This window comes from Hydractinia symbiolongicarpus, chromosome 14, assembly GCF_029227915.1.
Source record: "Hydractinia symbiolongicarpus strain clone_291-10 chromosome 14, HSymV2.1, whole genome shotgun sequence".
Lineage (NCBI taxonomy): Eukaryota > Metazoa > Cnidaria > Hydrozoa > Anthoathecata > Hydractiniidae > Hydractinia > Hydractinia symbiolongicarpus.
In genome coordinates, this window is record NC_079888.1 from 15,901,226 (window position 1) to 15,921,028 (window position 19,803).

Below are 19,803 nucleotides of genomic sequence, written 5' to 3' on the forward strand. Positions count from 1 at the left end.
AAAGGCCACCAGAAAACCTGATGAACTACAGAAGAGAAGTTAATCTTAACAACAACAACATGAGTCACTCAATGGTATTTGATTTGGTGCTTGTCATAAACTCGGCTGTATGTGCGCCAATCTCATTGAAAAATCTTGGTAAGTAAAACATTGGCTGACTAATATAAGAAACTGGTTACTGTAGGAAAATCTGATGTTAAACCGGTTTGCGGCTTATTTTACACCAGGTGTTGTATAGGAACTATACTAACCAGTTTGATGAGCAATTACAAACGAATAAAAATATTGCAACTGGCTCACCTAGAAACACAAATTCTGCAAAGAACGCTCTGTGCTTTTGATCTCGGGTTTCACAGTAACTATAGCTATCAATTTAATATTTTGATTTTAAGGTTGCACATAAGATCTAACTTTTAATTATTTCAGATAAATTGTTAGCCGACGTAGAAATGTTAGCCAATGGAGACGCTCAACGCTTGACGAGTGGAGATGAGCAACGCTTGACGAGTGGAGATGCGCAACGCTTGACGAGTGGAGATGCGCAACGCTTGACGAGTGGAGATGCGCAACGCTTGACGAGTGGAGATGCGCAACGCTTGACGAGTGGAGATGCGCAACGCTTGACGAGTGGAGATGCGCAACGCTTGACGAGTGGAGATGCGCAACGCTTGACGAGTGGAGATGCGCAACGCTTGACGAGTGGAGATGCGCAACGCTTGACGAGTGGAGATGCGCAACGCTTGACGAGTGGAGATGCGCAACGCTTGACGAGTGGAGATGCGCAACGCTTGACGAGTGGAGATGCGCAACGCTTGACGAGTGGAGATGCGCAACGCTTGACGAGTGGAGATGCGCAACGCTTGACGAGTGGAGATGCGCAACGCTTGACGAGTGGAGATGCGCAACGCTTGACGAGTGGAGACGCGCAACGGCCGATATGCTCAAATAAAATTGAAGTTGTATTAAAGGGAAAGAAAATTTACAGTTCCTGTTTGTATATTTAGTCTAAATTAATAATTTGGAATTATTTTATTGCTTCGATAAATTAGCCTCGTGGTACTTGTATTTGACGCTGTTTTTTTAAAACCCCTGCACACTTCCTTCGCGATGCGTACCTTGAATAAGCACAACATGAAGTTCTAGTGATGATAATATGCTTGGTGCACGACCTAGCCGTTTTGAGGGAGGTTTTTCTGTTTTTTTATATAGCTGATGGCAAAGTACGACCTGTTTTATTTAAAAAAGCCTCCATAAAAATTAGATGTAACATTCTTTTTTTCGGAAAACTTCAATCTTTCTATCATTATATTAGTACATATTTCTGGAGTGTAAAAATGTTACGGGGTTAATGCGCGTTTTCACACAATAGGTTATAATATATCAGGCTTAGAATTCAAAATCCCCATAACAAAAATACCTGCAGTCCGTCTGTCTGTCTGTAACGCGTGTTAACTACAAATAACAAATGTCATATATTTATAGCTACTTTGTTGTGATCGCTCGTGCTTAGTAAAGCTGGCTGTAGCTCCATTATTTTTATGATAAACCAATCATCAATTTTTCGCAGTTTGACGTGCTGTCAAAGGAAGATAAAACGAGCAGAGCTAGAATAACACCACAATAGTAGGAACTATTGGAACAAATGCTTTGCAGTTATAATCTAAGATATACTACAGGAATAGAACTGCAAAGGTTATTGATGGCCTTTTAATGGCTACGTTAAACTTTATTCTCAAAGACCTTAATTTTTTCATTTGTAATCTAATTTTAAAGAAATAGAATTAAAACTTCCGGGCAACGAAGAAAATTTCCACGCTGTGCAATGTTACGAAGTTATAGTCTTTTAAATTTTCTTAGATTATAAATAACTGAAGTTGCACAACAGAGTAAATAGTGAATGTGTAATACGCAACAGGGCGCAGCAGCAGCTAAATGTTTGTGCACATCGCCGGCTCTATGATTTTTCTCAATGTTAACATAAGTTTATTATCACATTTTTAGCCATGGAAAAACCTTAAACAAACCAAATATTTTAATTTTGGCTACGAATAAATGTCGTGAGGGAGCAGAGTACAGTCAGTCAGCTGGCGAGTTAGCAAACTATATTTATGAAGCAGCATCTGTGCCATAATTGCGTTTATCAAGTCGCCGAATCGCTTTACCGCTTTCACGATGGCTCAATCAGTTCAGGCATTATTAATAGAGGCAAGTGATCGTGGATTTGAGTCCCCAAAAAAACATTGCGTTACAAAGCTCGTTCATGACGTTACAATTAACCATATGGGACAGAGATGTGCAAGTAGAAAACCAGGACTACTCTTACAGGCGAGATAATAAAAATATTTTAGTTTACTAGCAAACGCATCGCAAACTACTTTAATAAGTCTATTTTCATTTTATTTTTTCGATCATTACTATGTACTTCTTACAAGAATTCATCCGATATGTTCTCACAAAATTCTTGTTAGGGACAAAACTTCAGTAATAATACATGGTGCCACTACTACAATGTCATCCTTGTTTTCTTTGCAATTAGCATTTACATTTTTTCTGTAGACCTGTATTTCTGAATCTGCCACACTAGGATCATATATTTGACTATACGAACGTCTCCGCAAATTATCTAAATAACTAAATAGACAGAATTAATGTCATGTTGGATCATGGTTAACCGTTTGGAACAGTCTTTTACAAATAAAAAACATTGCTCTTGTAACAAAGTACAAAAATTTGGTAGCTACAAGTCTAAAAAGGCAATCAACGTCTCATAGCAACAACCTGATATATTGCAAAATTGATTTGGTATTCCACCTGAGTTGGCTACCATCCCGAGTTCTGTGTCCCACTTTTCTGATATGCCGATATGCCGTTCTGGAATTTCCTTTGAGTATAATCGACCCGCTCACAAAGTCCTTTTTAGGAGCGACAATATATTTCATAGTCACGCTATTACCATCTGTGTTTGAGAGCACATTTCGAAACATTGGATGTGAAACAAACAACTTTTTTTTTATAAAAAATAAAGATTTTAAGGACTCAGTGTTGAAAAAAAGTGACTTATAAAGAGAGCTAAATTCCTTGAAATTGTTTTTAAAATTTAACGCAATAAGAATTACTTGTTGAAAAATACACCTCACAAGGCGCACGAAAATTGGATATATAATATACCTTTTATGATGACTAATAATTTGACCAATAATTTCGTTAGGAGAGAAAAGAAAACAAAAACAACAACAAAAAAAACATGACGTCATCTGAAATGCATCAATTTTTACAATATCAGCATAAGACTTGAAAGTGGTCAAATTCAAAAGGTTTAACGACTGTGGAATTAGGACTTAAAAGTAACGAAATCAGATGGAAACTAAAAAGCCGCGTCAAAAAGACAAAAAAGTTCAAAACGTAGTGTTCTATTTCAGTTAGACAACCAACAGGAAAAACAGTCTTCGTACTTTTTTCATTTCACACTTTTTAACAATCAATGGCACGAGTAAATATTTTAATATTTTTAATTCTTAGTGATACCATTCATTCAGGAGATATTTGAGCTTGAGTGATAAACACTTTCTCAAACTTGTCTTTCATGGTATTACTAAAACAATCATGAAGTCTTGTTTTAAATTCTGCACTCACATATGTGTCAAGAGCAAATACAGATGACTAAAACAATCACCATAAATTTTCCAAAGAAAGTATTAAAATACATCTCCTTACCACGTTTCATCGATGAAAAAAATTATCAACTTTATCCCAAAAGGAAATTTACTTTCACTGATTCTGGGATAAAACTAATTTGTCTGGCACCTACTTACATGTGGAAAAAGACAAAAAATTCACCCTATTTTATACACTAAACCCTCTGACACTTTTGATCTCCTCCACTACGACTCATTTCATCCAATATTACCGAAATCCTCCCTTATATACTCTTAGTCCCTTAGATACAGAATACTCAATACAGTAAATTAATATGCTTAACGAAGCATTAGAAAATTTTAGAATGGCTTTTTAAAAACCGAGAAAACGCCAAATATAGGATATATCACAAATGATGTACAACTACCACGATACACCATACTCATAGACAATTAGATTTCCTTACACACAATTCCAAGAGCCCCACTACAATGAAGAATATTATTAAAAACATTGCCATCTTATAGATACTGCTTAAGGGCTCAATAAATTTCCAGTTGTTGCAACTATGCGGCATAAAGATATTAAGGATTTTCTGGTCAAGGCTAGGGTTAAATAAGCTCCTTGTCATAGGGTAACATTAGCTGTTTACCATGGGTTACACTGGGTCCAACTATTGAACACAAACCAAAATGAAGTAGAACTGTAAAACCTAAAATGAACATGATTATTTTCTTGATTACTGTTTGCCAATCCCTTTTTATTTACATAACTACATAACTCACAGATAGATTACCACATCCTTTTCAAGGAAAGTATTTCTGTTTTTACGCCGCTCATATGGATCCCTCGACATTGTCACTTCTTTATGATACAACTGACACCAATCGAATCCAAAAATTCTGATGCAAATGCAATGATGCAAAAAACCTATTATCATGTTGGTAAAAATGAGCAATCACGTTACAATCATGGCAACATATTATCAAATCTATTTACCCACTCTTCGGTAATGACGCTCGCTTGGCTTGTCCATTGTTAAATTAATTATAACGACAGTGAGGCCATAACAGGAAAGGACACTCTTGGGAATCAGCGATGTTGCAATATTTATACTATAGCTAATGACAGAACATAAAAAACTTAACTTTTATCGCCTTGGAGGTTTTACCGAAGCAACCTGCTGCGATACATAACGAACGTAGCATTATGAAATGAAATTATTACAAGATGGCTATCATGCCTATTATGGCTATTATTCTATTTCCAATACATAACTGATCCTTGTATTATGTTACACGATTGTTAATGCAACTTTTGTTATTTCACCCTCTTCCCATATCTACTCCTTATGTTTTTACTTAAATTTTGGTCTAAGAAATGCTCCAATATTTTTTCATCACATAGCATCACATGACTATCTTAATTTCAGTTTGCTAGGGCCTTTATTTGGACATTTGAGCTTGCACAAGCTTTGGTGCGCTTGTACTATGTTTAACTCGCCATGTAGTCCACGTAACCTCTGACCGCTCCAGCAAATACAAAATCCTTGAGTTACAGGTCTTTTAGCTTGCGCACTGTTTCTCGTTTATCTTTTGCATCCGCATGGTCTTCCTTGGTAGAACCGCGTGTCTAACCTTCATGCACACTAAGGGACAGGGTCTGTGAGTACCTTTACTTCACACTCTACCCTAGAATAGCGCAGCCTTAGTCCTTTTATACACATTTTATGGATTGTTTGCGCTGTCCATGCATACTTGCTTAGTCGTCAGCCTAGTTTTCGATTCATCCAGATTCCTACTAGGTGCGCATGTTTCACGAATCTACGCTTCGTTTAAAATTCGCTACTCACATACATAACGCCACTTATTTCAGGCGCAGTGGTCCTCTCAACCAATGAAAATTGGAGTATTAAAGGTGCGATTTACCTAACGAATATAATTACCCACACGGACAGTCAACTGTTATTATCAGTAGGTGAATTGGACTGTCTCTTTCAGCAATGAAGATACACATTTCTTTTTCTTTCCTCTTTAATCTCGCTAATCACCTCGCTTATTTTGTTTATTGCGCTTTTATAATCTGGTAAGCATAGCCAACAAATACATCGAGATAGAATTATATAGAGTTAACTTATTTGTTACAAACGACCCGTCATAATGACCTAAACGTTAGTTCAGGTAGCTTTGCTTAGCAGAAAGCGTCATTAGATCATCCCTTTACCCATACAATATCTTTTCTCTACATGCAATACTCCGAATCCTTCACTGGAGAGTAGGGAGACCCAATCGAAAAACAAAACTCATTGCCCTATTTACCTGCTTTAAAGTATCATATGTAAAATCTTCCTCTAATCATTATTTTTATACAAACTTGGGATCACAAATCGAAAAGTGTCTGCTAAATGTTAATCCCACGCAAGGACAAAAGAGAGTTAAAAACTATGACGTTTCGACGCTAAAACAAATTTCCACTGCACTTGGACACATAAGATATCTTCAACAGGAAATTAAAGTACACGAAAACAGCTTTTCAATCTACGCATTGATGTTTTCTTTGTTAATTCCCAAATCAAAAATGATGTAAAAGACATTGCAATAAGTTTTATGTGTAACAATTTTATATATTGGGAAACAAAGAATACAAAGACATGGGTACCTCGCATATTAGTTGTTAACAATTCCCCTACGTCGTTCCCTTGTGGTATATAATAAAAAAACGAGGCTTCACGCTTCGTTACCTCGCAGAAGCGGCTTTAAAGGCCACCAGAATCCTGATGAGCTACAGAATAGAAGTTAATCTTAACAACAACAACATGAGTCATTCAATGGTATTCGTTTTGCTGTTCGTCATAAACTCGGCTGTATGTGCGCCAATCTCACTGAAAAATCTTGGTAAGTAAAATATTTACTAACTAGCTAATACAAGAAACCGGTTACCATGGTTAAATCTGATTTTTATTAAACGGTTGGCGACTTATTATACATCGGGCGTTGTATAGGGACCATACTAACCAATTTGAGGAGTTATTGTAAACGAAAAAATCTCGAATTAGTATCTCACAACATTTCGTATCTTGGAAAAGTTTAAACGATTGCAAATTCAGCACTTTTGACCTTAGGTTTATTTCAAATTAAACATCAACTGTCAGTATCGATTTGAAATTTCGATTGAATAGGAATTTGTAATTTTAGATAAATTGTTAGCTGACGTAGAAATGCTAGCCAATGGACACGGCCAACGCTTGACGAGTGGAGACGCCCAACGCTTGACGAGTGGAGACGCCCAACGCTTGACGGGTGGAGACGCCCAACGCTTGACGAGTGGAGACGCCCAACGCTTGGCGAGTGGAGACGCCCAACGCTTGACGAGTGGAGACGCGCAACGCTTGACGAGTGGAGACGCGCAACGCGTGACGAGTGGAGACGCGCAACGCGTGACGAGTGGAGACGCGCAACGCTTGACGAGTGGAGACGCGCAACGCTTGACGAGTGGAGACGCGCAACGCTTGACGAGTGGAGACGCGCAACGCTTGACGAGTGGAGACGCGCAACGCTTGACGAGTGGAGACGCGCAACGCTTGAGGAGTAGAGACGCGCAACGCTTGTCGAGTGGAGACGCGCAACGCTTGTCGAGTGGAGACGCGCAACGCTTGTCGAGTGGAGACGCGCAACGCTTGTCGAGTGGAGACGCGCAACGCTTGTCGAGTGGAGACGCGCAACGCTTGTCGAGTGGAGATGCCCAACCGCCGATATGTTCAAATAATATTGAAGTTGTATTAAATGGAAAGAAAGTTTACAGTTCTTGTTTGTACATGTAGTCTAAGTAAATAATATTCAGTTGATTTATCTTTGTATTCCTTGTTTATAATTTGTTACTTAGATGTTGGAAGCATCAACGCAGTTTGGTTATATCAGCTTTCTAGCCTGACTCAGCTGTTTACTGCCTCTAGCTTAAAATTGAAATTACCCAAATACAATTGGCTGCAATAATGCAGGTAACTGCAGCTTTAACAAGCGTCTAAAACATGTTGTTTCAATGAAAACAGTCCCTCGATCAATCTGTGTTTATTTTTCGCCCTCTCTTATTTAACGACAGTCTTAATGATGTTAAATTTAAACTGAAAGTTAAATTTTAAGAAACTCTATTTCGTAAATAAATCTGTTGCGTAACTGTTTTAGCTAGCCATTTTTACAAGGGTATTACGACAACAGGCGCACTGTTGTACCTGCACTAAATGCTCATTCCGGTCCAACTTTTTTGGTCTTTATTTCAACTAAAGTTGTGGTAATTTTATTATTTGCCCAATACGCTACACCCGAAGCGCTGCAACGGTTTTCGACATACTTTATATTGCGATTTGATGCTCTTGATCGTTAAATTATTCCACGTCTGTCTTTTTGTAACGGTGTCAATCATGCACGAAATATTAAAGCTACAAATAACAAGTGCGATAAAATTTTGTCGATCTTTCTATGACGGACAAACTCCCGTGAATTTTCCACGCGTCTAGTTGCGTCTTGGAAGTTCTAGTCGCAATTAAACGCGATTAGACGCATGTAAGGATGAAGCTTCAATGCTACAAAGAACGATTAAAATGTGCAGCTAGATATGTTTAATAAGAAATATACGGGTATATCAAAGGACCCGTTACCCTGCTTCTTAAATTCCCCTGTGTGATGTTGCTGAAAAAATGATCTTTCTAAATTTTTAGGATTGCTTTTTTTTTTAACCAGCGTAGTTGTATTTAGCTTACCCCAGCTACTAGTTACGCACATTTTTATTTTAAGCGTTTAAATACCTTGACTGTTGTGTATATAGGTAGAAAACAGGTGGTGAGAATTTTATAACAGGTACCGTCCTGAAACTAGTGGTAGTTAAATTAATGCCTTCATGGGGTAGACCAAAAATATGTTAAATTAGCCATAGACAAATTTGGCGCGTGAGATACGGCGCCATTTTGTAAAGCAGACTGTGTTTGATTTTCCATTTTTTTATATGCAGTGGTTTAGTTTGTTTAAAAATAAACTCCTTTTGATTTAAACCCTACCTTTATCTATGATGTTCCTGACCGACACACCAGATGGCATCTCCACACTTTAGTATTAGATAGAAAAAAAAGATAAACAATAAGGGATAGTAATTGATTAATATTCATTTCAAAGATTTTTTTCCAAATCTCACTTTAGGTAAAGTAAGATAGAAGATTTACTATCTGTCCAAAAAAGAGTATTCTGAACGAAACGCGCCCTGTGTTAACAATTCTTGTTATCTGTTTTTTCTCTGCACGTTATTTTTTTAGCAATGTCGCATCTATTTGCTTTTACGCAGTTCTCGTCTTCTTATCGCAGTCGGGAGGTACTACAAAATGTCATTCAGTTGACTCCTTCCAATAAAAAATTATATAGATTGATAGTCTAGGAAATAGCTCTTTTTAATGTATATAAAGAGAGTAAAAGTTGAAGAGACTTTTCTTAGATAATTATAATTGGACTTTGAATTATTCCACAATCAGAATTCTCCGTCTACGCATGGAAGATATTATAATACGTCACAAAAGTCGCGACAGATAGAATTTAATGTCAGGCAATCTAAACTTTAGGAAAGTTTTGATTGACGTAAAAAGGTTTAATGGCGTTACATCAGTATCACAAATTGATTGACAAGTTTAAAACCACGCCCTTCCACTTAATAAAAGACCGAAAAGAATATACGCAGGGAAGGAAAGAAATTTCGATATTTACAAATTAGGTAAAATACTAATAAATGATCAGTTTAGTGCGAGCAAATAAATGTTTTGTTGATGATAATTATGTTGTTTGTTTGTTTGTTTACTTCGGTAATGCTACCCAGCTGATATTGCGAGAACATTTCACACAACTCTATATTTGTGGTTGTTTGGTCTGCAAATTAAAAATAAAAGTCGTCATTTGAAAATAAATCTAACTTCATGAAGCAAATTAAAATTTGTTGATAGTGTTGTTGACTGAGCTAATGATAAGAGTATCCACAAAAATATTATTATGAAAAGACAAAAACAAACATTTGCCAATATGGCTAAAATTGATTTCAAGTTCTCTTCCTAAATAGCTTGTTCTCGAATTCGATTACTATTTTCCATTGTGTAGTTTTTACACCTTGTGTAGGAGTGCAATTGTTTCTCACACTCTTCCTTTGTGACGTAAAAAGAAGAGAAATACATTACAAGCTAATTAATTAAAAAATTAGCAAATTAAACAGTATCGCACGTGCTTCCCTTAAGTCTTTTTCCTGTTTTGTCGTACGACAAACCAGCATATAAAACTGGAGCAGAAATATCAAAAGAAACCAAGAACGAAAAAAAAAGTTTGAATCAAAACAGAACTTAATAAAGAAAGAAAAATAATAATCAAATTAGTCAAAATGATTTCGAAAATAAATTCTCTTTTTTTTATGTTATTTTTTGTAGCCGTATTAAATTTTAGTTATGGAAAACCGCAATGTGGAATGAGATGGAGAAGTCCTTGCGCAAAGAAATCCATGGTAAGTTTTTGTTGTTGTTTTTTTTAAAGAAAATATATATATGTTTGTTTACCACTTTCCTAACACAACAGAGTTGCATAAGAAACATTTGTTTTTCAAGTGCAATATTGTATGGTCAATTGTCTTCTGCATTTTTATAAATAATTTTTTTAAATTTCCCTTGTTGGCTCTAATACAGTGGAATCTCTTTAAAGCGAACATGGTCTTAACCGGGCACCTCTATATAACGGACACTATTACTTGGAACGGACTGATTTCAGGTCAAACTCTCACAAGAAAATCTCTATAGGACAGACAGTTAAAAGGCGGAGACTTTATAAAACGAACACTTTTTTCACATCAAATGACATTTTCCCTTGAAAAATCTCTGTATAAAGCGGACCCATGATAAAAAAACTTGTCGCAGCCCTATTATTGACGAGGAAAGTCAAGACATGCTGTCATCAGTTACAAAAAAAGTGGAGAATCTCCAAGTGTCAAAAGGAAAGCCAACTTCAATCTGAGATTTCTCCGAGTAGATTATAAAATACAATGTAGAGTGTATGAATAATACAAGTTCACATTCATCAAATTATGTGTCCCATTTTCGTGATTTGAAAGGAATAGAACAAGGAAAAAACGTAAAAAGAAACAAAGAAAGCCTTTGAAAGTGATTTTTGGATACAATCTCTATAAAGCGGACACATCTATGAGACGGACACTTTTTTTGCACCAACAGTGTCCACTTTAGGGAGATTCCATTGTACTAACAATTTGTATAAAAAGATTGTTTTAAATAATTTCATTTCTTGAGATAATATCATTCACTGTTTTTTTTTGTTGTGACACATCTTTTGTGACATTTTCCACTGACACCTTAATTTTCTAAATATGACATAACATTTAAATTTAGTTGCAACGAGGTTTCAAACGCGAAAGAAGTCGACTTGTGGTTCCAAATGATTTGCTGGACGAAATTGAAAGAGAGGCATCCACAGAAGAATCAACAGCAGAAGAAGAGGAAGCAAAAAGAATCAATATTATTCAAAAGGAAGCGGATAGTTTATTTCATAGAAACCTGGTTGAATTCCTGAACGAATTTAAAAATAAAAAGGCTTCAGTTTAAACTTGTGAAATGACAAATTAGAATTTTTTTAAGATTTATTTTTTTTCTTTCTTGACGAAGTTGTTTACTTATTCATATTTACCAAATAAAAATAATCTGGATAGATATTTATATTTGTAGTTTTCCTGATAGATATGTTCATTCACGAAGCTCTGGAAGTTTCTTTTTATTTCCTTGTTCAGGCCTTGCGCCATTATTATTTTCTCTTCGCAACGCGCGAAATAATTAGCAAGGGTGATTTGCTTTAAAATACCATCAAAACGCTGAATATTATTTGAAAGTTTTGGAACAAAAGTTAGGTAAACTAAGAGGGGCTGAGAAAAGGTGACATAAGCTTTGAAAACAAACTCTATAGAGTAAGGTGGAAGTGTGTTTTCCCAAGGCTTGTAAACTACCCCAAAATAACCTGTGTTAATCATGAAAATGCTTTAAACCGTTCCATTACCTACTAGTACTTCGTTAGCAATGCCACAATAGCACTCAAATTTTCTGAATATTTAACAAAAATTTGACAAAATATGAAAAGCGATAAAGGCATAAAAATAAGCATAGTATGGTGTTATTTTTTTTCTTTTTACTTTTGAACACTTTCCTTGCCTTCGAAATTTATCACTTTAAGGTTGCACTAGCTTACTAGACAGAACAAAAAAGTAAAAAAAAAAATTTTTGATTTATTCGCCATTGTTTGATTTGAAGTGTTTCAAAACATTAATTTTTATTAAACTTTTAAAACTTCCTACCTAAGATTTTGCATGACAGTGTGAGACTAGTGTTGTATGATTTGAAGTCTGATGTAAAAAGTTCAAACTTCTGTACCTAAACAAATATATCCATTTAATCCATTATCAAGGAGTTTTCTGTAAAGGGTAGATTGTGTACTCAAAAAATATTTACAAACTAGCTACAAAATTCCGCAAATATGCATTCTCGCAAAAGTTCCTAAACTCTGTGATCTTAAAGTCGCTTCACGCATGTGTTTTAATACAACTATATAAATGTAGCACGGCCCTGCCCGCAAAACTTCCCCTAAAAAGGACAAAACCTAATCACGTGTTGGAGATGTCACAATGATTAGCTCTCATGCCTTACTTGCGGTTTTACAACTAATTCAACAATACCACCAAGGTATATATTTCATATATTTTAACCCTTAGAATCGCACCCGTTTTTAAAGAAACCTTTTTTGACCAACAAAATAAATAGCTTTTTTATTAGCTCCAATTATAGGGTTGCATTTGTCCTGCCTTCGACCGTTCCGCATGGGGCCAATCTATCTTTTCTTTCATAACTCGTATATACATTCTTTAAAATAAAACTGTTCGTTTTGCTAACCATCTCACCTTTTTTAGTCTCTGTAGCACCCATCTATTACAACCTAGCTTTACTTAGATTCTCTGACATAATACAAATTCTTATTGTCACTTTATTAAAAAATATCTTCTCAAATGACAATCTTCAACCACTTTCTGACACATTTGATGTCAATGACATCCATCACCGTTATAACACAAGAAACAAATCTGCCGGAATGCTAGACCACCTTCATAGCAACACTACATCCTATGGTCTCAACCCCATCAAGTCTCAAACAGTTTGATCTTGGAATAATCTTCAAAAGGAAACTAATCTATCTTTCAGTTCACTTTCTGTCCCATCCATAAAATCTAAACTAACTTCATTTTTTCTTGAGTAAAATTGTAAGATAATTTCTTGTAGAAAATAAGTTATTATTATCTGCTTTTTCTTATGCATCCACAAAAGCATGAAAAACTGAAAGTTAGGAATGCATTTGCTACCACTAGCAACGATAATCACTTTTAATGTCATTCGAAGTCAGCTTTAATTAGATGTAATTAACAAATAAACAAGGTCGTAACAGAGGAATGTATATTTTGTGCAACGACAGAAAGATTCTGTCTTGCTGTGCGCTAAGCCAAACTTATATGGTTGATCAAAGAATATAAAAATGGGTTGCGAATGGGGCGAAGCAAATCACACATATTTCCAATTGGCGAATTTGTTTCTTGCTTTTACGTATTTTGTTCCAAACAGTATGAAGGGTTTGATTTTTATGCGTTTGTTTCTCGGTAGTGCTGGGTTTTGTTTTACCATGTGGGCCGGAGTTATACTGTGTTCGCCTGACACCTTCGGATGGAATTTTATTTTCATGATTATTAATTTCGCGCATGTCATCTACTTGCTTTATACAATGCGACCAATCAAATTTCCAGAAGAACAAGAAGTTATCTTTGGCAATATGTTCGAATCGCTTGGTGTTGCAAGATGGCAATTTAAGTTGATCGCATCAATTGCTAAAAAACGTGAGTGGAGTCAGAATGAAGTCATTGCAACGGAGGACTTAACAATGTGCGAAGATCTATGCATAGTGACAAGCGGAAGGTGATACTTTAATATTTTCAGACATAGGGTCAAGTGTGTGTAGTGGTTTTGAGATAGCTCAGATAGCATTGAAAACACTGTTCCTTTCTGACACTATTTTGGTCTGAAATTAAAAAAGGTTTTCCCACACCAGAAAATAGTCAGTATATTATGCCCTTAAGTTTGAATACCAATTCTTTAACCCTCTGAGGTAATACAGTTGGGGAATTGAGAACAAATCTGGTTTTTCAACTCTAATCAAAATGAATTTGCGTGCATGATCTTTCTTCACAACACTTGTTACAAATGTTATGCACGATACTATCGTTCATTTATTACCGTTTGTTTAACCGCAAATTTTTTCAGATGTGGCATGACATATGCTTTGACGTAAATATAATCTCGTTCCAGATGATCTTTACATACCTCTTAAAATGGCAATAACGAGTTGTTTATTTACGGCTAAGAAAAGTAGCCAAAAAAAAGGTTGCCAATGTTTCATGCAACAGCAGTGACCAAGGATCAATTAATATAAAGGTCGATCATGCTAAGCTTACCAGGAATTCTGGGATTAATTTTTCTGTTCTGGAGTATTTAATGAAGGAGATAGTTGGCGGGCTAGTTGAAAAATGTATTAAAAAAGAGGTTTTGGTTGCTTTACTCAGTTAACCCTATTCGGTCTGCTGTTTATTTTAAAAAAAACTCTTTTTTTCTAAGTTGCATGGTTATGGTACTTTTTCAGTTTTCATATTTATCTAATAGACACCTGCATGCAAAACAATTAGTTCCCATACCTCTTAGAGGTTCAGACCTTGGCTATAACTTAAAACTACCTTATAAATCTCTATAAAATCTCTATAATTGGGAAAATGGAAAATGTAGTAACTTTAGTTAGAACTATTCTTAGGACTTGAAACTTACAAAACAACTTTTTTTAGTCGAGGGAAATGTTTCTAAAAATTTTGGCCATGTGATGAATCCGATTAATCGATTTTACCGAAAAACTGGGAAAAAACTGATTTCCCTGCAATTTTTGGCCTTTGCGAACTATGTTAAACCAGAAAATATGTTTTATTTGGCTGTCAGACACTTTAAACAGAGTGTAAAAATACCATTATCTGCATAAACAAATTTCATGCAGATAATGTTATATTAGACAAAATTCAAGCTTCCAATGACGTTACCAAAAGAGATGCCATAAAATTTAATTCGATTTGAAGAAGCCTGTCAAAAGTTATGGAAGATGGAAGGGTGATTCTGCCCCCGGTCATGCCATTGAGTCAAATACATCCTCATCCAAGCTTGACGGGGATAGAGTACAGTCAACCAAAATAATCCATAAAAACAATGCTACAGAACGAAAAAAAAATTCTTCGTTTTCCATTTTCTGTATTTTCTTCTGAAATTTTATGTTTGTAGTGTGCGTGTAATAAAGAACGGTAAATTCCTCCATCGCATCAAAGCATACGAATTTATAAATTCACCAGAATGGATTAAAAGTACTCAGTCAGGCGGTGCTCTCCCAATACCATACGAGGTAAAAATTTATATTAACTTTTTCTATGTTCTTGCGGGTAGTACTCAGCCAACGTATTGCAAAGTATCCAAGAGGACAAAAATAACGAGTCAAAAAATGCTTGTGACGTCTACTAATATTTCAAAACTTTAACAGATTTTTAACACGTCAGCACGTCACTGGGAATTCGATGTCGGTAACGGCACATTGAAGATCATTTCCCACGCGCTTGCTCAACCAATTAAAAGTATAACGGCACCAAAGAAGATAACGGGCATTTTAGAAGTTGCTCATTTTATGTATCTCGATTAGGTCTCATTTGGTATTTTAGGAATATCTGATTTTTATTTTTTCTACATACTAAGAAGATTATTTTTTCATAATATTTAGCCAGTTATAAATCGTTGGTGCAGATATAGCTAGCTATGTGCTTCATGGCTGCCTAGTTCTAATGAAAAGCTCCAAAGTTGTTAGGAAATTTAATTACAAGCTCGTGAGCTTGTATTAATTGTTTTTAATGTAGCTAACTGGCGTGTGCGCACGTAGACAAAATCTTTCAATCTTTACAAAGAGCGTATGCGATAACAAAGGGAGCCGTGAGGTTGTTCGCTACACTGCAAAATGTAGTCTTTTAAGATCGAGCCCTGATAATATTAGTAATAAGGACTTGTACGGTGATGCTTTTTTAAGACTGACGTTTTTTTAGAGTGATAAAAACAAAATATAGCTAATATGTGCAATAATTTCATTATACATCGTGTATTAAAAGAACCTTATTGAAATCTGGATATTAAAATCACAGAAAATGCGAATTTAAGGATTATTAACCCTATTCGGTCCGGGGTTTTTCGAACATACTATGACCGGGGGGGGGGGGGGGGGGGGGGGCGGATTCCGCCCCCCCTCAATAACTTTTCATAGGGTTGGTCAAATTGAATCAAACTTGGCACACTTATAGTACGTCATAAAAGGAACAAAATGGCGCCAAAAAAATTTTGCTTGCGTCAGCACATTTTCTGTGACGTCATCAAAAGCTTGAAAATTGGTAAAAATGCCACTATTTGCTTAAAATATAATTACTTTTGTTCTAGAGCGAATTTTTACATTCTGTTTGAAGTTTCTGAAAGCTAAATAAAAGTTATTTAACATATCTTCCGGTTTTTACATGGATCGGATGAAAAATTGCCAAAAATTGCTTGAAAATCCGCTTTTTTCCGATTTTCGGGTAAAATCCGACAAAATCGGGAAATCGGATTAGTCACGTGTTCAAATTATTTAAAATGATTCTTCTTGATGAAACAAAGTTGTGTTGCAAGTTTCAAGTTCTAAGGACAATTCTAACAGGAGTTATTATATTTTCCCCATTATAAGGATTTCATAGAGATTTTTAGGGGTAGTTTCGAGTAATGGCCAATATCAAAGCCTCTGAAAGGTATGGGACCTAAAAAATTAGCATGCAGGTGTCTAATAGATAAATGTTGAAACTCAGTAAGTATCATAGCCATATAACAAAGCAATCAGGAGTTATTAAAAAAAAACCGTCAGGGGGGGCGGAATCCGCCCCCCCCCCCCCGGACCGAATAGGGTTAAAGGATTTTACTGTGTAGAAAAACACATTATGATAAAGATCTTTGTTGTCACAAACAAATTGTTAGTTTAACTTTGTTTACTTTTTCCAAGGTGACAATTATCTCAGATGGATGTATTGTAATATCGTGGAGGAGAAATCAATTAAGGAATGCATTGAGAAAGGGAGCGTTTTTAAAGAATATATTTGATTTGCTTATCGGTCAAGACGTCACCAAAAAATTGTTTAATACTAGCCAAATGGTAGCTAACTCAGGTGGAATACCAAATCAATTTTACAATTTATCAGGTTGGTTGCTGTGAAACGTTGATTGCCTTTTAGACTTGAAGTCAAAAAAATTTGTACTTTGTTATAAGATCAATGTTTTTTACTTGTAAAAGACTGTGTTCCATTTCAGAAACGGTTTACCATGATACAAGGAGACATTAATGGTGCCTATTTACTTAATTTAGATGATGTGTCGAGACGCTCGTACAGTCGAATATATGATGCAAACGGGACAGATTCAGAAATACAAGTCAATGGAAAATATGTAAATGCTGATTGCAATCAAAATGATGATAGTATTACAGTACATGCACCTTGTACTACAGAAGCTAAACCAACTTAAGTTTTTACCTAACAAGAATTTCGTAAAAAATAATAGGATGGATTCTTGTAAGAAGTAAAAATTAATAACAATGTTTATGATGATAAAAAAAAATGAAATGGAATTAGACGTATCTAAAAAATTATATTTTTAGTTTGAGACGCGTTTGCTAATAAACTATATATATTTTTATTATCTCGCCTGTAACAGTAGTCCTGGTATCTACTTGCACATCTCTGTCCCATATGGTTAATTTTAACGTCATCAACAAGCTTTGTAACGCAATGTTTTACTATAAAACCTTGGAACTCAAATGCACGACCACTTCCCTCTAATAATAATGCCTGAACTGATTGAGCCATCGTGCAAGTCAGCAGAACGAGCCGTGATTTACCTTTACTTGTTAAAGCTGTTTGACGACTTGAAAAACGTAATTATGGCACGGAAGCCACTACAAAACTTTTGTCAGCTGTTCAGAGCAACATAAATATAGCTTGCTAACTCGCTAGATGGTTGACTATGCTATGGTCCCTCGCGATCCTTATTCGTAGCTAAAATCTTAATATTTGGTTTGTCTAAGGTTTGTCTATAGCTAAAAAAGTGATAATAAAATTTCGTTATCATGTAAAAACGATAGGCCTGGTGATTTGCACAAATATTTCCCTGCTTCGCGCTGTTGTGTATTATAACTTCCATATGTTCTCTTTCTTTGGAATTATCCCGTAGTGCAACCTTCTGGGATTAGAGATCGGGTTAAGGTTATTTATAATTAAAGAAAATTTAAAAACCATTTCTATAAAATAAGGATAAAAACAAAAAATTAAAACTCCATAAGAATAAAGTTTAACTTAACCACTAGAAAGCCACCAATGACCTCTGTTAATATTTCTTTGATTATAACTGCAAAACATTTGTTTCAATAGTCCCTATTAAGTAAGCAAATATAAAAAGGTCAACAGAAATAGACATACAAACCTTAACACCACAACTTTCAAAATCGCTGCTGTAATTCTAGCTCCAATCGTCTTAACTTCATTCGTCAGCACGTCAAGACCGCAAAAAATTGGTGATTGGTTATTTATAAAAATTAGAGCTTGTGGCTGGTTTACTACACACGAGCGATCACAACAAGGTCGATAAGAATATATCGCATTTGTTATTTGTATTTTCAAGATTTCATGCGTACCGAATAGACGGACTACGGGTATTTTTAATATTGAGATTTTGAATTTTGAGCATTATTTTTTATACACCTTATTGTATAGAAAACGCACATTATCTCCATAATATTTTTACACTCAATAAACAAAGGAGTTTGTACCAACATGTCTAATTTTAGTTTGATGGAGGCTTTCCTAAACAGGTTGTATTATTTGCTAATACAGATACAAATTGCTCAAAATCGTTGAGCTAAAAAATGGAGAGTTAATATATAAAAGCGTTAATATAAAAAAACTACTCGTTAGCCCGTGGAAAAATCCACGGGTTCGCCCGTCCTTTTTATACTGCATTGCGTGCGTCTCGCTACCTGCACAGCTAAGCTACAATTATGCGTGACAGACAGACGGACGGACAGATATATACGGGTATTATAATATAGATTATTAATGTAAATGCCCTGGATTTTCTAGATGGAGGTTACATAATAACCTGTTGAGCAGAACTGGCTTTGGGCAACCATTTTTTCTACATAGCATATTTGTGGAACAAAAGTAGTACAAACTAATATTTTTGGTGGTGTGACTTTTCGCGATAAATGAAAGGTTTTATTTGCACTTGGTAAAATCGTTTTCTTAGAAAACTATATTTTTATGTAATAACATTTCCACAATATAAAATAAATACATTTGCTCAATCTTTTCAACAGCGTGAATTCCCACATTTGAATTATAGGGTGTCTTTCCTTCGCAAGAATTGTTTTCTTTTTGATATATGTATTTTCAGGCTTGGCCACATTTATCTACTTTGGATTATCAAATTAAATCATTGTTTTCCTCTAGGAATTATTTTTCCCCAATAACATCAGATTGCATAAATAACAAACCAACATATATTTTTTAATGGTGTAACTTTCTGCAGTGAATGATTGGTAGTATTTCTCGTTATAATAAATCGTTTCTTGGGAAAATTATTATAAAATGAGGCCGTTTAGCTGCTGTAAATTATTTCAACTAATATTTTCCTCCAAAAGTTCTTATGTTCAACGAAGAACACGAAAAGCAGATGTACAAAAAATGTGTGACTTTCCACTTTAAACCACAGGTTCTCTTATCTCTGTTAACATATCTGTTTTTTGTCTGCCGGTCGCAACAAGATTGTGCTAACCACGCATGATATTTTTAAGCTGAAAATACCATATGTGATAAAGTTTTACCAAATTTAAACTGACCAGTTTAAATCACGAAGCACATTTTCTGTAAATAACTAATTCAAATTCTTCGCAGCCTCTATATATCGAAGAAGAAACA

The 19,803-nt window shown here is 35.2% G+C and overlaps 4 protein-coding genes across 4 annotated transcripts; all 4 read left to right on the plus strand.

Moving 5' to 3' along the window:
* On the plus strand, positions 1 to 1,065 carry LOC130625667 (A-kinase anchor protein 5-like). Its single transcript, XM_057440767.1, has 2 exons — positions 1 to 138; positions 427 to 1,065. Exons 1-2 carry the CDS (start codon positions 21 to 23, stop codon positions 1,002 to 1,004), a joined length of 696 nt encoding a protein of 231 aa, XP_057296750.1. The 5' UTR covers positions 1 to 20; the 3' UTR covers positions 1,005 to 1,065.
* A 5,335-nt stretch (positions 1,066 to 6,400) lies between these two features.
* LOC130625823 (A-kinase anchor protein 5-like) lies at positions 6,401 to 7,480 on the plus strand. The gene is made up of 2 exons (XM_057440939.1): positions 6,401 to 6,530; positions 6,831 to 7,480. Exons 1-2 carry the CDS (start codon positions 6,413 to 6,415, stop codon positions 7,454 to 7,456), a joined length of 744 nt encoding a protein of 247 aa, XP_057296922.1. The 5' UTR covers positions 6,401 to 6,412; the 3' UTR covers positions 7,457 to 7,480.
* Positions 7,481 to 9,903: 2,423 nt separating this feature from the next.
* Positions 9,904 to 11,412, plus strand: LOC130626095 (uncharacterized). The gene is made up of 2 exons (XM_057441201.1): positions 9,904 to 10,158; positions 11,051 to 11,412. Exons 1-2 carry the CDS (start codon positions 10,039 to 10,041, stop codon positions 11,261 to 11,263), a joined length of 333 nt encoding a protein of 110 aa, XP_057297184.1. The 5' UTR covers positions 9,904 to 10,038; the 3' UTR covers positions 11,264 to 11,412.
* A 1,726-nt stretch (positions 11,413 to 13,138) lies between these two features.
* LOC130625729 (blood vessel epicardial substance-like) lies at positions 13,139 to 17,542 on the plus strand. Its single transcript, XM_057440831.1, has 4 exons — positions 13,139 to 13,663; positions 15,062 to 15,179; positions 16,839 to 17,034; positions 17,199 to 17,542. The coding sequence occupies exons 1-4, from the start codon at positions 13,230 to 13,232 to the stop codon at positions 17,354 to 17,356; spliced, it is 906 nt and encodes a 301-aa protein (XP_057296814.1). The 5' UTR covers positions 13,139 to 13,229; the 3' UTR covers positions 17,357 to 17,542.
* Positions 17,543 to 19,803: the final 2,261 nt, after the last annotated feature.

Excerpts from the sequence above, each read along its gene's own strand:
- LOC130625667 (XM_057440767.1), top strand. The coding sequence starts at position 21 with ATGAACTACAGAAGAGAAGTTAATCTTAACAACAACAACATGAGTCAC. Across the intron at positions 139-426 it reads AATCTCATTGAAAAATCTTG|ATAAATTGTTAGCCGACGTA; the intron begins GTAAGTAAAACA and ends TAATTATTTCAG.
- LOC130626095 (XM_057441201.1), top strand. The coding sequence starts at position 10,039 with ATGATTTCGAAAATAAATTCTCTTTTTTTTATGTTATTTTTTGTAGCC. Across the intron at positions 10,159-11,050 it reads CTTGCGCAAAGAAATCCATG|TTGCAACGAGGTTTCAAACG; the intron begins GTAAGTTTTTGT and ends ATTTAAATTTAG.
- LOC130625823 (XM_057440939.1), top strand. The coding sequence starts at position 6,413 with ATGAGCTACAGAATAGAAGTTAATCTTAACAACAACAACATGAGTCAT. Across the intron at positions 6,531-6,830 it reads AATCTCACTGAAAAATCTTG|ATAAATTGTTAGCTGACGTA; the intron begins GTAAGTAAAATA and ends TTGTAATTTTAG.
- LOC130625729 (XM_057440831.1), top strand. The coding sequence starts at position 13,230 with ATGGGTTGCGAATGGGGCGAAGCAAATCACACATATTTCCAATTGGCG. Across the intron at positions 13,664-15,061 it reads TGCATAGTGACAAGCGGAAG|TGTGCGTGTAATAAAGAACG; the intron begins GTGATACTTTAA and ends TTATGTTTGTAG. Across the intron at positions 15,180-16,838 it reads CTCTCCCAATACCATACGAG|GTGACAATTATCTCAGATGG; the intron begins GTAAAAATTTAT and ends ACTTTTTCCAAG.